General features: G+C 33.6%; 1 protein-coding gene across 1 annotated transcript; it reads left to right on the forward strand.

The window, feature by feature from the left end:
- LOC109360860 (COP9 signalosome complex subunit 1) lies at positions 3,841-7,511 on the forward strand. The gene is made up of 6 exons (XM_019606038.1): positions 3,841-4,382; positions 5,205-5,525; positions 5,707-5,823; positions 5,914-5,999; positions 6,651-6,885; positions 7,103-7,511. The coding sequence occupies exons 1-6, from the start codon at positions 3,978-3,980 to the stop codon at positions 7,277-7,279; spliced, it is 1,341 nt and encodes a 446-aa protein (XP_019461583.1). The 5' UTR covers positions 3,841-3,977; the 3' UTR covers positions 7,280-7,511.

Consider the following 14,029-nt stretch of genomic DNA (forward strand, 5'->3'; position numbering starts at 1 on the left):
AGACATAATCTTTCTAGACATGTATTCCCACTTCATTACATTTTTTTGATAGTTCATAAATCTTATTTTTTGTAAATAAAACATTTGTACTAAAACTAACCTTTTAAAATAAGATCATTAAGCTAGACTTATCATTTTTAAATTAAGTCAATTTAAACAAAATCAATACTTTTTAAGTAAATCTTACAATTTTAAAGTAAGTTCACTTGACTAAGATTCAGCATTTTTAAATCATTTTACCATCTAAGACTTCATAACACTTTAAGTTTATAAAGTCAAGACTTTTAGGTAAATCTCATTATCACCTCCTAATTTCTTTTTAAGGAAAAAACCTCAAAGGTTAGTAAGTTTTATTTTCATAGTCATGGAAAAGAATGACTCTTAATTTAATGTTTTACACTAAACATCTTTTAGTAATCTCATTATTTCAAGTATGCTACTAAAACAAATTTTCATGATCATCTTAACACCTCCTAATTTTTTAGGAAAAACCTCAAGGGTTAGTAAGTGTTAATTTCATACTCATGAAAATAAATCCAAATGTAAGACTTTCTACTACTTTAATATCCAAAACTTCATAACACTTTAAGTTTATGAAGTCAAGACTTTAATAAATCATCTTTTATCCCAAATAATTATTTTCACTTGGAAATCAAAGAGTAAAATATGCTAAACCATTTTTAAACATAATACTTTCTAAAAATAAAACATTTTTAACAACAACTTATCAACATCATAAACTTTCAAGAATAAAATACTAACTTTTCTCTAAACACATTAAAGGTTCCTTTGATGTTAAAATCATCATCTTTAAACATATTCAAATACTAACAATAATTTCTAATATTTCCCAACAAATAACTCATATAACCTTGTCCAAAGATATAGTTTTTCCATCTAAGAACAAGGAAGAAATTTCAAGTATACTACTAAAACAAATATAAACTCTACTTTATGAACAACATAATAAAAGCTCATAACTTTCTATGAAGTATGAGAAGAAGATGAAGAAGAAACATAAAAGACTACCTTAGTTTGTATAGGAAATTTTGTGTAAAAATGAGAGAATGGGGTGAGGTATGTATAGGAGAGCCTCACCCTCATCAAATCATAAAATTTATTGCAAGATAAGTAGATTTATACTAACATAGGTGATGTGTCTAATGGTGGTGGAGTGAGAGAATTTGTTGAGTGATTTAGGGAATTTTGGGGTAGTAAATCAAGGCATTAATGAGTGAAATCTATAAGATTTAATAGGTAGATTTTGTGAAGTGACTCATGCGACGCGACGACTTCGGCAAAACGCGCGCGATTAAACCATGCTCGAATATTTCCGGCCAATATTCGAGTAGCCAAAAATGATCGCCCGAATTTACTTTACAATTGGAACTTCGAATTTCGGCATTCCGAGTGAAAATATTTTAGAAAATAGTTATGGACCAACTCAAGGTCTATCTTGAGTTATGAAGCCAACGGCGTGATCAGAATTCGATTCTGAGTTACATAACTCAAAAAACCACTTTTTGAGCCATACTGGGTGAGATTCGGCCCCGACAGCGGTCCGAAACCGACTGTCTCCAAAAATCATGAAAATTTAACACCAAATTGGAAATAGAATTACAAGACTAAAGCTCAACTAGAGTTTCGTCTAATTCTTTACCAAAAATTCCCAGAAATTCATTTTCGAAAATATAATTAATAAAAACATATATTTTCAAGGTAGTAAAATTCGCGGTGTTATAATTATATTGACCTACTAAGCCATGATACTACTAGATTGTTGCATATTTTCCAAATAGCATACATTTGGTCATGTAAAGGTGGTTTGGGCAATATTCCGTCAATAAATTCCATCTTGTTTTTGGATTCTAAGGCCATAATCATGGCCCTTGACCAAGGATGGTAGTTTTCTCCATTCAATAATGAAGATACGATAACAGCTCCTGGATTTTCGTTGGGGTTCATGTAGTATGGACTTGTAGGGTCAAGAATTGGGTTTATGAGTTGATTAGCCATAAAGGAGGTAGGAGATCTGAGAATAGAAGGTTGCAGGGATGCGATTGATAGAAAAGGTACTTACAAAGAAGAGAACCAGAGAGTTTAGATTGCAGTGATTTGCGCAGCGTGATTCTTCAGGGTATATTGCTCCCGATACCATGTAAAATTTAGCATTCCATGGCTGAAACAAACAGATCGTTATGTAGGAAATGAATTGCAGCTAATTGGCCAGGCATAAAAGCTTCACAAAAGGAGGAGCATACTTTGAATTTAATGTATAACCTCTATGAATTAGATTCTTATTGATTGCTTTGATTACAAAGGGAACATAACATATATACTATGAGGCCCTTATGCAGGAAATCAAGAAAACGAAAAGAAAATAAAAAGTTGCCAAAACCGGAAAATAACAAACTTAACAGAAAATAGAATTTTGAAAAGTTTCTAAAAAAGAACAGTTTTGTTACTGAGTTGTGTAAGTGTTGATTTGCCTTGGACTTGTTCTTGGGCTGATTATATCATTGTTAATTTCAACAGTGTACATATAACATTATTACATGCTTGTCATTTCTTTTCTCTAACAAGAAAGACAATAGATTACACACTACAATATTTGTGTCGCATACGATTCTTCTTTTTATTTACTTTTTATAAACTTTATATGTATTTATAGTTTTCTCTATTTTTCATTTTATGAATATGGTGTGTATGCCAAAAATAGCTTTAACATTTTAATCAATTGTGCACTTCTATAATTTCTTCAAACATTTATATTGTGAAATGTATTAATTTTTGAACCATGATTTGAATACTTAGATAACTATGTATTATAGATTAATCTAATACTACAAAATTAATCTTTTAGAGTGTTAATGATAGTTTATATCAACTTTTTTGCATTTGCATAAAATTTATAATTTTTACTAATAACCTTTGTAATTGTGATGATGATAACATTTTTAGTTTTGATTTTTATAAAATCTATTATGGTTTACTCATATACTTATTTCAATGTATATCGTCGAGTTTAAGATGATAACTTAAGTATTCACCATTATATAGAAAGAAAAAATTAAATTACACAATGCTTATGATAATATATTAAATATGTTAATTTCACTCAGATAAGATAGCTTTAAGTGCACTGATATTTGTGGGAAAACAAAAAAGTATGTTACTCGGAAGGACTTGGCATTCAAGTATTGTTGAAAGAATTATACATCAAATAGAAGGACTACATATTTGTCAAGTGAATCAATAAACATGAAGTCTTTCTTCATTAACAAAATTAGTCAAGACATCATCATAAAGTTTTTCATCAATAAAATATCAACCACACTAATTACTAATTAGTGCAAATAGAATAATCAATCTAAAAAATAAAAAACTAACATTTTGTTGTCTAAATTTTAATTGAATTAGGTTGAAAGGTTTACTTCCAAGTAATTCATTGTGAGGTAATGAGGTTAAAAATAAAGAAAGTTATTAGAAAATATTCATTTATTTGTTCAATTTTAGTTTATAAATTAATTGAAAGAAATAAATAAGTGAATTTGAATTTATATATTGACTTAAAACTTTAAAATATTAGATTTATAATTATGTTCACTTTATACCCGTTAATTCATCTTATAGATGATATGAATTTTTTTCTCCACAGAATACCCAATAATAACATGATTAACTATAAATAAAAAATTGCACATCAATCAAGTTAAATTATAACAAAGCCAACAAAAAAATAAAAGAGCCCTAAAAAATATAGAACAGATAAAACGGCGACGTTTGGTTATGTTGGGCTTTGACAGTGGACTAAGGAAGTAGAAGAACAAAGAAGTATTCGCACTTCGCAATTGAAATCGAAAACCGATCTCTATCTAACTCAAAAGGAAGAGAAAGGAGGAGCACCATAGTACTCTACCACCCCACCACACTGAACCAAAACCTCTCTCCCACACACAAACCCTAACCCTCTTCCAATGGAAGGCGATGACGAAACCTCAGGTCCGATGATCGACGAAATCTACGCCAACGGCGACGGCGGCGACAACAACCGCGCCCGGAAACCTATTTTCAGCGGCGACCAACTCGACATCGAGGTCTACGCGAGCCTCTACGCGGGGCGAACCAAGATCATGCGGCTATTGTTCCTCGCCGATCGCTGCGGCGAGAAGAACAACACGACGATGCAACTCGACGCGCTTCGGATGGCGCATGATGAGATTAAGAAGGGAGAGAACACGCAGTTGTTCAGGGAAGTGGTTCAGAAGATCGATGGAAGGTTGGGACCTGATTATGATATGGATATGGCTTGGGCTGAGAACGTGGATCGTAGGGCTGAGCAGAAGAAGGAGAAGCTTGAGAATGAGCTTAATGCTTATAGGGTAACTCTCTTATGACGCCATTTTTGTGAATTGGCTTTTGTTGCCTTTTTTATTTTGAGGTTTATGTTAGGTCTTGATTAGAACTTGTTCAAAGTACATATTAGTGTAATTGATAATAATCAGTGTATGTGAATGAAACACATATACTCTCACAGTTAATGGTTGTTTAATGGCTATATTTGTGGTTAATGGTAACCTATTAACCATATAATCAATGTTTTAATTTTAAATACTGGTTGTGGTTCTGTTGACTCTCAAAACATTGACGTGGCGTATTATTGTTGGTAAATGCGGTAACAATTACTATCTAAAACCTTGCATATAATATTGAATGCAAATTTATACATCATCAGGCACATATTAAAGTAGTGTAAAAAAGTAATGTGGGATGATAGTTTTTGTTGTGACATTCCTTTTTTGTGATGGACTGAACCTTGCTTGGTTATTTAAATTCATCTTGGTTCTGATTATTTCATGTTCGTATCATCACTTTTTCTTCGACCATAAATGTGCTGTTGGGTGAATTTTATCGATTAGTGGTTATGCTGTGTTAGTTTTGAAATCTATCAAACATGCGTGATTATATTACATGAAGGTTTTGGTCACTCAAAAGTGAATCGTCTCATAATCGGCAAAGCTAGATGAAATCCACATTTCCATGACAAACCAAAAGAAAAATACTATGGGGATGGTTGTTATTTATTTCTGTTTTTTATATGATATGTTAGTATGACTTGTTTTTCCTTATCCTTTTTAACTACCTTGATTAAATTACCATTGCTGCTTTTCCTTGTCTATTCCTTCAACTTTCCTTTTTTGCAGACAAACTTGATTAAAGAAAGCATAAGAATGGGATACAACGATTTTGGGGACTTTTACTATTCTCATGGTCAACTGGGGGATGCGTTCAAAAGTTATGTACGCACCCGGGATTATTGCACCACATCAAAGCACATTATTCATATGTGTATGAGTGCAATTCTGGTCAGCATTGAGATGGGTCAATTTACTCATGTTACAAGCTATGTTAGCAAGGCTGAACAAGCACCAGAGTCCCTTGACCTGATAACAGTTGCAAAGCTACGTTGTGCTGCAGGATTGGCAAATCTAGAGGCCAAAAAGTACAAGCTTGCTGCCCGAAAGGTATTGTTCCTTATCTCTCTTTTCCAGTATTCCTCTACCTAGAATCAGCCTAGAGCATCCAAAAATTACTGCATGATATATGAAAACACTGATTACGAGTTCTAGGGTTCCATATTCATTTCTTTGTTCGATCTATGATAACATATTAACTTCGTTTACCTCATTTTCATTATTCATGCAGTTTCTGGAAGTCGGCTCAGAACTGGGAAGTCACTATAATGATGTAATTGCATCTCAAGATGTAGCAACCTATGGAGGACTTTGTGCACTTGCAACATTTGATCGATCAGAGTTGAAGGCAAGTATTCAGTTATATTGTTATGATTCTTCTTCTCAATGACCATTATGGAACATTGATTTGTAATTTTATTCTTTTATTATTTGGCAGAGCAAAGTTATAGACAATATCAACTTCCGGAATTTCTTAGAGTTGGTACCCGAAGTAAGGGAACTGATAAATGATTTTTACTCAAGGTTAGTTGGTGGTCAAGCTGTCCGTCTTTGTTGCTTACTGTCTATATGAGATCGGTCTCTTTGCCTCACTTTTTATATTTCTTGCCAAACTGAGTTGAAAGTAGATTAATATATAGTGTCAGTTAGGTGGAATTGCACTGAATTTGTTATGGGCATGAAATTCTTGTGTGGAGCTTAGTTGCTTATATGAAAAATGACCAGAATTGTAGGGAAACGGATTGGTATGTATGCATGGAGAATAAAGACATGAGATTGAACTTTAAACATTTTTCTGGTTTTGGCTATTTGTTATGGTTGATTGTTGATGTAATTATTTTTTTATGTTTGATGTTAATACGGGACAGGTTGGAGTTCAATGACATTTCTGATTGTTGTCTTTTTTGTTTTGTTTCCCCCCAAATGTTAACATTCCAAAACAGTATTTAACTCTGCCTTACGTAAAGTTGCCCGAGTACGCTTAACTTTTGGATTTGAAATCACCGCTTATATACCCGGTATTGGTCATAATGGTCTCCTATTGGTGAATAGGGATTTTTGCTGGCATCTTTTAATATTTATCTTACGCTTATTGTTTGTTTGCAGTGTTTTACATTTTTTGCTTTATACCTCTGTATGTGTGTGTAGGTTGATATGTTTTCTTTCTTTTTGCAGCCACTACGCTTCATGTCTGGAATACCTTGGGAACCTCAAAGCCAATCTATTGCTTGACATACATTTGCATGACCATGTTGAGACACTTTATGATCAAATTCGTCATAAAGCCCTTATCCAGTATACACACCCATTTGTGTCTGTTGATTTGAACATGATGGCAAATGCATTCAAGACAACTGTTACTGGACTTGAGAAAGAACTTGAAGCTTTGATTACTGATAATCAGATACAGGTCTGGTTGGAATTACTATGGTTGTTTTATTAAATGTTTATAGCTCTACTGTGAACATTTGGAATTACAGAAATCTTAGTATTACATGCTTCTCATTTAATAATTTACCTATACAACTTCTCAAAATGATTTTAAATTTGTCAATGCTTTTCCAAGAAAATAGATTATCTGGGATTTGAACATCTTATCTTCTTTGGAATCTATTCCACCCTTACAGGCTCGAATAGATTCACACAACAAAATTTTGTACGCACGGCATGCAGATCAAAGGAATGCCACTTTTCAAAGAGTTCTAGAAACTGGAAGGGTATTTGATCGTGATGTTCGTGACATGTTGCTGAGATCTAATCTTATCAAGCATGAACACAATCTTCGGGCATCAAGGAAGCTTTGATTATGGATGGATGATAATTGGACCTGGGTTGCAAATAATATATTCTCAGACACTGTTCAACTGCAGGGAGCAAGGTTATGCACTGAACCTTATGGTGGGTTGAATCACAGTTGCTACATAATATGGTTTCTCTTGTATATACTCTTTCACAGGTTGAATTAATGTCACTGGATCTCCATTTTCTGTTTTTTAACCTTTTTTTGGGTACAAAACTTCATTTACTGCTATGCTACTAATTGGAATACCTGGTTTTCTTTTAGGGTACAAAACTTCATTTTTGCTTATTTACTGCTATGCTATTGGTAAAAGCGAACTCGAGTCTTTGATAGTTCAAAATCATTCTTGTGGTTCTGAACAATTCTTAGCTGTCTCTCTTTTATGATTCTAACAAGTCTAGAGGTGAATATTGTACTCTATGAAGAAACTGTTTGATATAATCACTCTTTGAAATTCGATGAACTCACCAAAACATGCGTTTACTTAGTACGTATTAAGTATTAACCCATGAGAAAGTATGCTTGGACTCCTAAGTACCAATAATGCTTGATTGGGTGATTCATATTGGTCAATGTGTAGGAACTCCCAAAACCAGTGAGTTATATTGGTCAGTGTCAAAGCACGATGGTTTGGTTTTGTTGAATTGCTAATACAATAGTATTAAATAAAACATATCTTCATATTAGTAGAGAAGTTATCTCTTCCAGCCACTAAAATAATGACATGTATTATTTCTACAAAAATATTTCTAAAAACAAAAAAAAAAGGACATATATCATTATTTTAGTGACCGGAAGAGATATTTTATTTTCATCATACTACTATTACACCTTCATAAATTCTGCATAAAAATGTCTTCTTTGAATTGTGTTTCAAGCAGCGTTAACTTAGTCCCTTTCTAGTTTAATCTGTTTTATATCTTTCCATGTGGAAAAATCTGATTAAGGCGTTCTAATGCAGTAAACTAACAGGTTTTCTTTTAAAAAAAATCAATCAAATCATTTCCATTGATTTTGAGCAATTAAATCAGATGAGACAAGTAATTAACATGCTAAGCCATTATAAGTGTAGTCCCTCAAGAAAACTAAACCATCGACAATCAACAACTGTCCAAAATGTCATCAATACTTTGTAAAGAAATCCGCGAATCAAGGGTCTCTAATATGCGCTAATGATATTAAATTATGAGTTTATAAAAATCATGAATTTAGGAAACAATTGATCTGAGATCATACAGTAATTTCTCTGTGGACCTTATTGAAAATATGAAAAGCGTATGATGCTTGACAAGCTTTCAGATAAAAACACCATTCAAATTCAATGATAGCATGGAATAAATTTCACATGTCTTACCCTCCATGAATTTTTTGCCTTCCATGTTCCAACAGCCAGCTTTTGGTTTCTTGCAGCTTTTTTCTCCACAGAAACTTTTACAGCAATGTTCAAACAAAGTTCAACGACAAAAAAAAATATTGCATAATTGATTAGAAAAACAATGCAAACCCTTCTATCTCCATTTCTAATTACAAAAGCTGCATTGACTAGTTCACCAAACTTAATTTACAATTTATTCACACATTGTTTGTAGGTTGATAGACAGAAAGACTACCAATAACTTGTAGGTGCAAGTTCCAAGTGTGACTTCTTTCATTGATACCTTCTTGGCCAAATGGGTATTCCTCTATGTACTTTGGCATATTTTCTACATTTGTTAATCCATCTAAATATTCCCTCAAATCCCCTCCAGCAGCTGCAATAGTATGAGACATTACCATCCACATTCAATTATTCCTTACTCTGATCCAATGATTCAAAGTGGCCTAAGGTGGTTACAAGAAAACATGGAGAAGGTCCAAATTTATGGCATGAGACAAACATGATATAGTCAACACTAGAAGTTTTAGCTAGTTTTCGTCCTTTGAGTATTGTTAAAATGTTAGAGTTATGTATAAATCTTGATAAAACAAGAAAGAAAGAATGAGAGAATCATTCGTTGAATGCTTATTGAATTTGATGATTTACAATGTTAAATTTAATAATATTCTAACTTGTTGTCTACTTCTGCTTCTTGCAGGATGCAACAGAGGCACCATGAATTGCACCAGAAGGATGAGTTGCATGAGCATAGGATTGAGCAGCATGAGCTTATGATTGGAATGCATGATGAAGATGGAAAACTTGAAGGCATGCATCACAAGCTTGAAGAGTATGGTGATCAAGGATCATTAATCAAGGCACACATTGATATTCATCCCTTAGTCGAATCTCATAGACATATACATAAACTTTGGTTACATTGCCTAACTGAAGTTCATCAAAATGAGACAAGACATTCAACCTTGATTCATGTATGCAAGGCTAGACATAGCTTCGGTCAGATCGGAAGATTCATAATGCATTATTGTTCCAATCAAGTTTTACTTGTGCAGCAAGGAATCCATTTTGGCATTTTAGTAGTTATCGTTATAGGAATTTTCTATTATGCATTGATTAATTAATATGTTATGTTTAGTTTGTTAGGTTAGCTTTGTTATTTAAGGGTGTATATAATCACTCCTTCCTGGTGTATTGATGATCATCTAATAAGAATTACATCTTGATATTCATCATTCTTTTCATTCTCTCTTTGTTTTGTCATTCAAGAACAAAGATATGAATGCTATCTTTTTAAGATGGTATCAGAACATCTATTGATGCTCTATTTGATGTAAACCAAGAGGGGCGACCTATGATTTTTGATGGTCATATTCTTGCAAAGAATTCTTAGCATAGTTTGGTTTATTTTATTTGCATTGTTATTAATAAATGAGAATTTAATTCTCATGTAGTCTTAGGATTTATGTTTATTTTCATTCAAGTATTTTTAGTATTTAATTCATGTAATATGGGTTGAGAATTATTTGTAACATTGGTCCATATTCATGACCAAGTAGTTTATTTAGGCTTAAGGGTAAGCTAGTCACGACTAGGACAAGACAACATGTCTAGACTAAGCAACTCATGATCCAAAACATGGACACTCATCATGACAAGGAATGAGGCACGTAAGGAACTTTATCTATAAGAACAAACAAGGAGATAAGGCAATTCAACTAACACTTTATCTCTAAGGCAAACAAGGAGATAAGGCATGGAGGGAAAACAAATTTGAAGGAAGATAGAATTTGTTTTGGCCAACAATTTGAATTTCAATTTGAAAGAAGACAGATTTGAATTTGAAAGAAGATAGATTTGTTGCTGCCAACAAACATAATCTTTTCAAATCAGCCACAACAACCTAATCTATACATTATCTTCTCAAACAAATTCGGCCACACCAAGTCAAAGATAAAATTTGGCAAGTCACTTGATCAACACCCATCACACGAAGGCTAAGGATCATCCCTTGATCAAACCATGATCACATGGTCATGGAAACCAAGCTAACTCAAGGCCAAGTTAATCAAGTCCAAGGCAACCATTCTGGTTGCACCATTTACATGATTTAATTAGGAGTTTATATTATTATTTCGTTTTTTTATTTTAGCCTAAGTTTTAATTAGGATTTCAAATTATTCAAGTTAATTAGGACATAGTCTATTTTCTATTCAAGCAAGCCAACTTTGCCTATTTATGCATTCAGATTGGATTAATAAAAGTCAAGTTGAATTTTGAGTAAATTTGAAATGTTTTAGTTGCGAGCACTTCTCCTAAACCTAGGTTGGCCTTGTCCACCATTGTTGTTCTTATCAAGCATCCTTGCTTGTGGCGAACTCCATAGCTTATCAAGCAGCCTTGCTTGTGGCGCTTCTCACCTTCCATTCTTTTCCGTCTTCTTCAACAACACTTAACCAATCTGCCCAAAATACTTTCCAACACTTAAAAACCGAGATCACCATCAATGAACTCATACCCAACTGAAATCATCAACCCCATACACATACCTAAGCCAAACAACCACAAACTCTACAACAAACCAACCATAAACACCTTCCCTAAACCAAAACCATAAATCCCATAATCCATACACAAACCCTAGCCTGCTTAAACCTCTAATCTAACCTAAGACCTACCCAAAATCCCAAATTTAATACCAAACCGAATTCACACATTCTCAAACCTAAGTTCAAGCTAAAACGATCCGTAATTCAAAGGTAGCCCAAGAGGTTGTCATCACTATTGATGCTCTACTGTACCATTCTTTTTTCATCTTTAATCACTGTTTCAATCCCTAATCTCATTCACCGTCTTCTTGTTTTTCATTGTGGCTAATTCTATCACGATTTTCAACCCCCTCAATGATCCTACCAGACCCTTATATATGCATCCCAATGAAAACCTAGGGCCTGCTATGGTTACTCATCCTTTAACAGGAAAGAACTATCACACTTGGTCCAAGGCTTTGAAGATGGCTTTAAAGACCAAGACCAAACTTCAATTCATAGATGGATCATTATCTAAACTAGAAGCCATTGTTCCTTCTTTTACAGCATGGGATAGATGCAACACACTATTGCTCTCATGGATAAATCAATGCATTGATCAATCAATTCTTCAAAGTGTTTTCTGGTATGAATCCTCTTTTGAAGTCTAGCAGGATCTGAAGAAAAGGCATTACCAAGGTGATGTTTTTCGAATTTGCAATGTTCAAGAAGAAATATATGGTGTTAGGCATGGGAATAGATCTATTGATGCTTACTACACTCATATGAAAGGATTGTGGCAAGAACTAGATAACTTTAGGCCTATTCCTGGTTGCCCAATCCAATGTGACTCTAATCTTGCTAATCTTGTTACATCTTATAGAGAGAATAACTATGTCATTAGATTTTTAAGAGTCCTTAATGAGCAATACTTTGTAGTTAGGTCTCAAATCATGCTCATGCAACCTTTGCCCTCCATAAACAAGGCTTTTCCCCTCCTTATCCAACAAGAAACTGAAATGATGACTGATAACAACCCCCCTAGTGACACTAAAATCCTTGCAAACACCACTAATGAGATTAATAATAGGACAAGATTTAGAGGAAGGGTGTACTCTACCAATACTGGAGTAGGAAGGGGATCTAGTTTTAACAATGGAAGAGGGAGAGGCTCTTCAAGCTCTGAGGTGTGCTCTTTCTGCAACAAAACTGACCACATTGTGAACACCTGTAATAAAAAGCATGGTCTTTCTCCTCATTTCAAGAGAACCAATAGTATCAATAATGTTGTTGGTTCCAATGACGAAGACACTGAAAGCATTAAAGAAGGCCTATAGGTGTTCACTGTAGAACAACATAAGGCCATTATGGCTATGATCAAAGAGGCTTCAAATCATCAAGTTAACCAAACCACCAATAAAGTCACTAATGTGGATTCTCTCAATACACGTAACTCTAATGTAATGAATTGCACTACCAAATCTATGGACTGGGTCCTTGACACTGGGACAACAAATCATGTTTGGTTCAATTTGTTAAAATTCCAATCTTATAGGAAAATTGACCCATTGAAATTAGACTGCCCAATGGAAATGAGGTCATGAGCAATATTTCTGGAACTATCATATTTTCCAAGGACCTCTGTATAAGCAATGTCCTTTACATATCCAACTTCACTTTCAATCTGATTTTTGTATCTAGATTGACCTCAGCCTTAAATTGCAAACTAAACTTTACCAACTCCAAATGTGTGATGCAGGAGGAATCCGCATTGAGGATGATTGGTGTAGCTGAGGCAAATAGGGGTTTACACATCATCAATTTTGAGAACTTATCTTTTAGCCTAAGTAACTACGTAGATGCTGTTGAAAATAATAAAACTAGGGAGCTTGACAATAATGATATATGACATAAGAGACTAGGTCACCCATCTGATGTTAAACTTGCTACTTTGAATAAGATGTTTTCTTTCATCCATCACAGGAAAGATAATATTCCTTGTGATATTTGTCATTATGCTAAACAAAAAAAACTTACTTTTCGAACTAGTACAACTGAGTCTGCTCATATTTTTAATCTCATTCACATTGACATATGGGGCCCTATATTCATTCCCTCAATCCTAGGACATAGATATTTTCTCACTATAGTTGATGATAAGTCAAGACACACCCAACTGTTCTTTATGAAAGCTAAATCAGAAGCCTCTTCACTTGTAAAATCCTTTGTCAATATGATTGAGGCTCAATTTGAGGGAAAAATAAAAGGCATAAGATCTGACAATGACCCTAAGTTTAGATTGAGTGAATTTTATAATTTCAAAGGAATAATTCACCAAACTAGTTGTGTTGAAAATCCTCAATAAAATGGAGTAGTTGAGAGAAAACATCAACATATATTAGGTGTTACTAGAGCCCTAATGTACCAATCTGCTATGCTAAAATGCTTCTAGAATTATAGAGTTGCCCATGTTGTCTATCTCATTAATAGACAGCCTTATACCTATCTCAACAATAAGTCCGCCTATGAGATTCTTTATAACCATGAGCCAAATCTTTTGAACCTTAAAATATTTGGATGTCTTTGCTTTGCCTCTACCCTAAGCAATAATAGAAAGAAGCTTGATCCTAGAGCAAGAAAATGTGTATTTATAGGATTTAAGCATGGAGTAAAAGAATACATATTATTTGATTGTATGACTAAAGAAATTTTCTTATCTAGAAATGTGAATTTCTATAAAAATGTTTTCCCTTTCACCAATAGTAAAGATCAATCTAATGAAGACATATCTCTTCCTACATCTTCTTTTAACATCAAGAATCATTATCTTGATCACATACCTATTTTACAT

This window comes from Lupinus angustifolius, chromosome LG11, assembly GCF_001865875.1.
Source record: "Lupinus angustifolius cultivar Tanjil chromosome LG11, LupAngTanjil_v1.0, whole genome shotgun sequence".
Taxonomy (NCBI): Eukaryota; Viridiplantae; Streptophyta; class Magnoliopsida; order Fabales; family Fabaceae; genus Lupinus; species Lupinus angustifolius.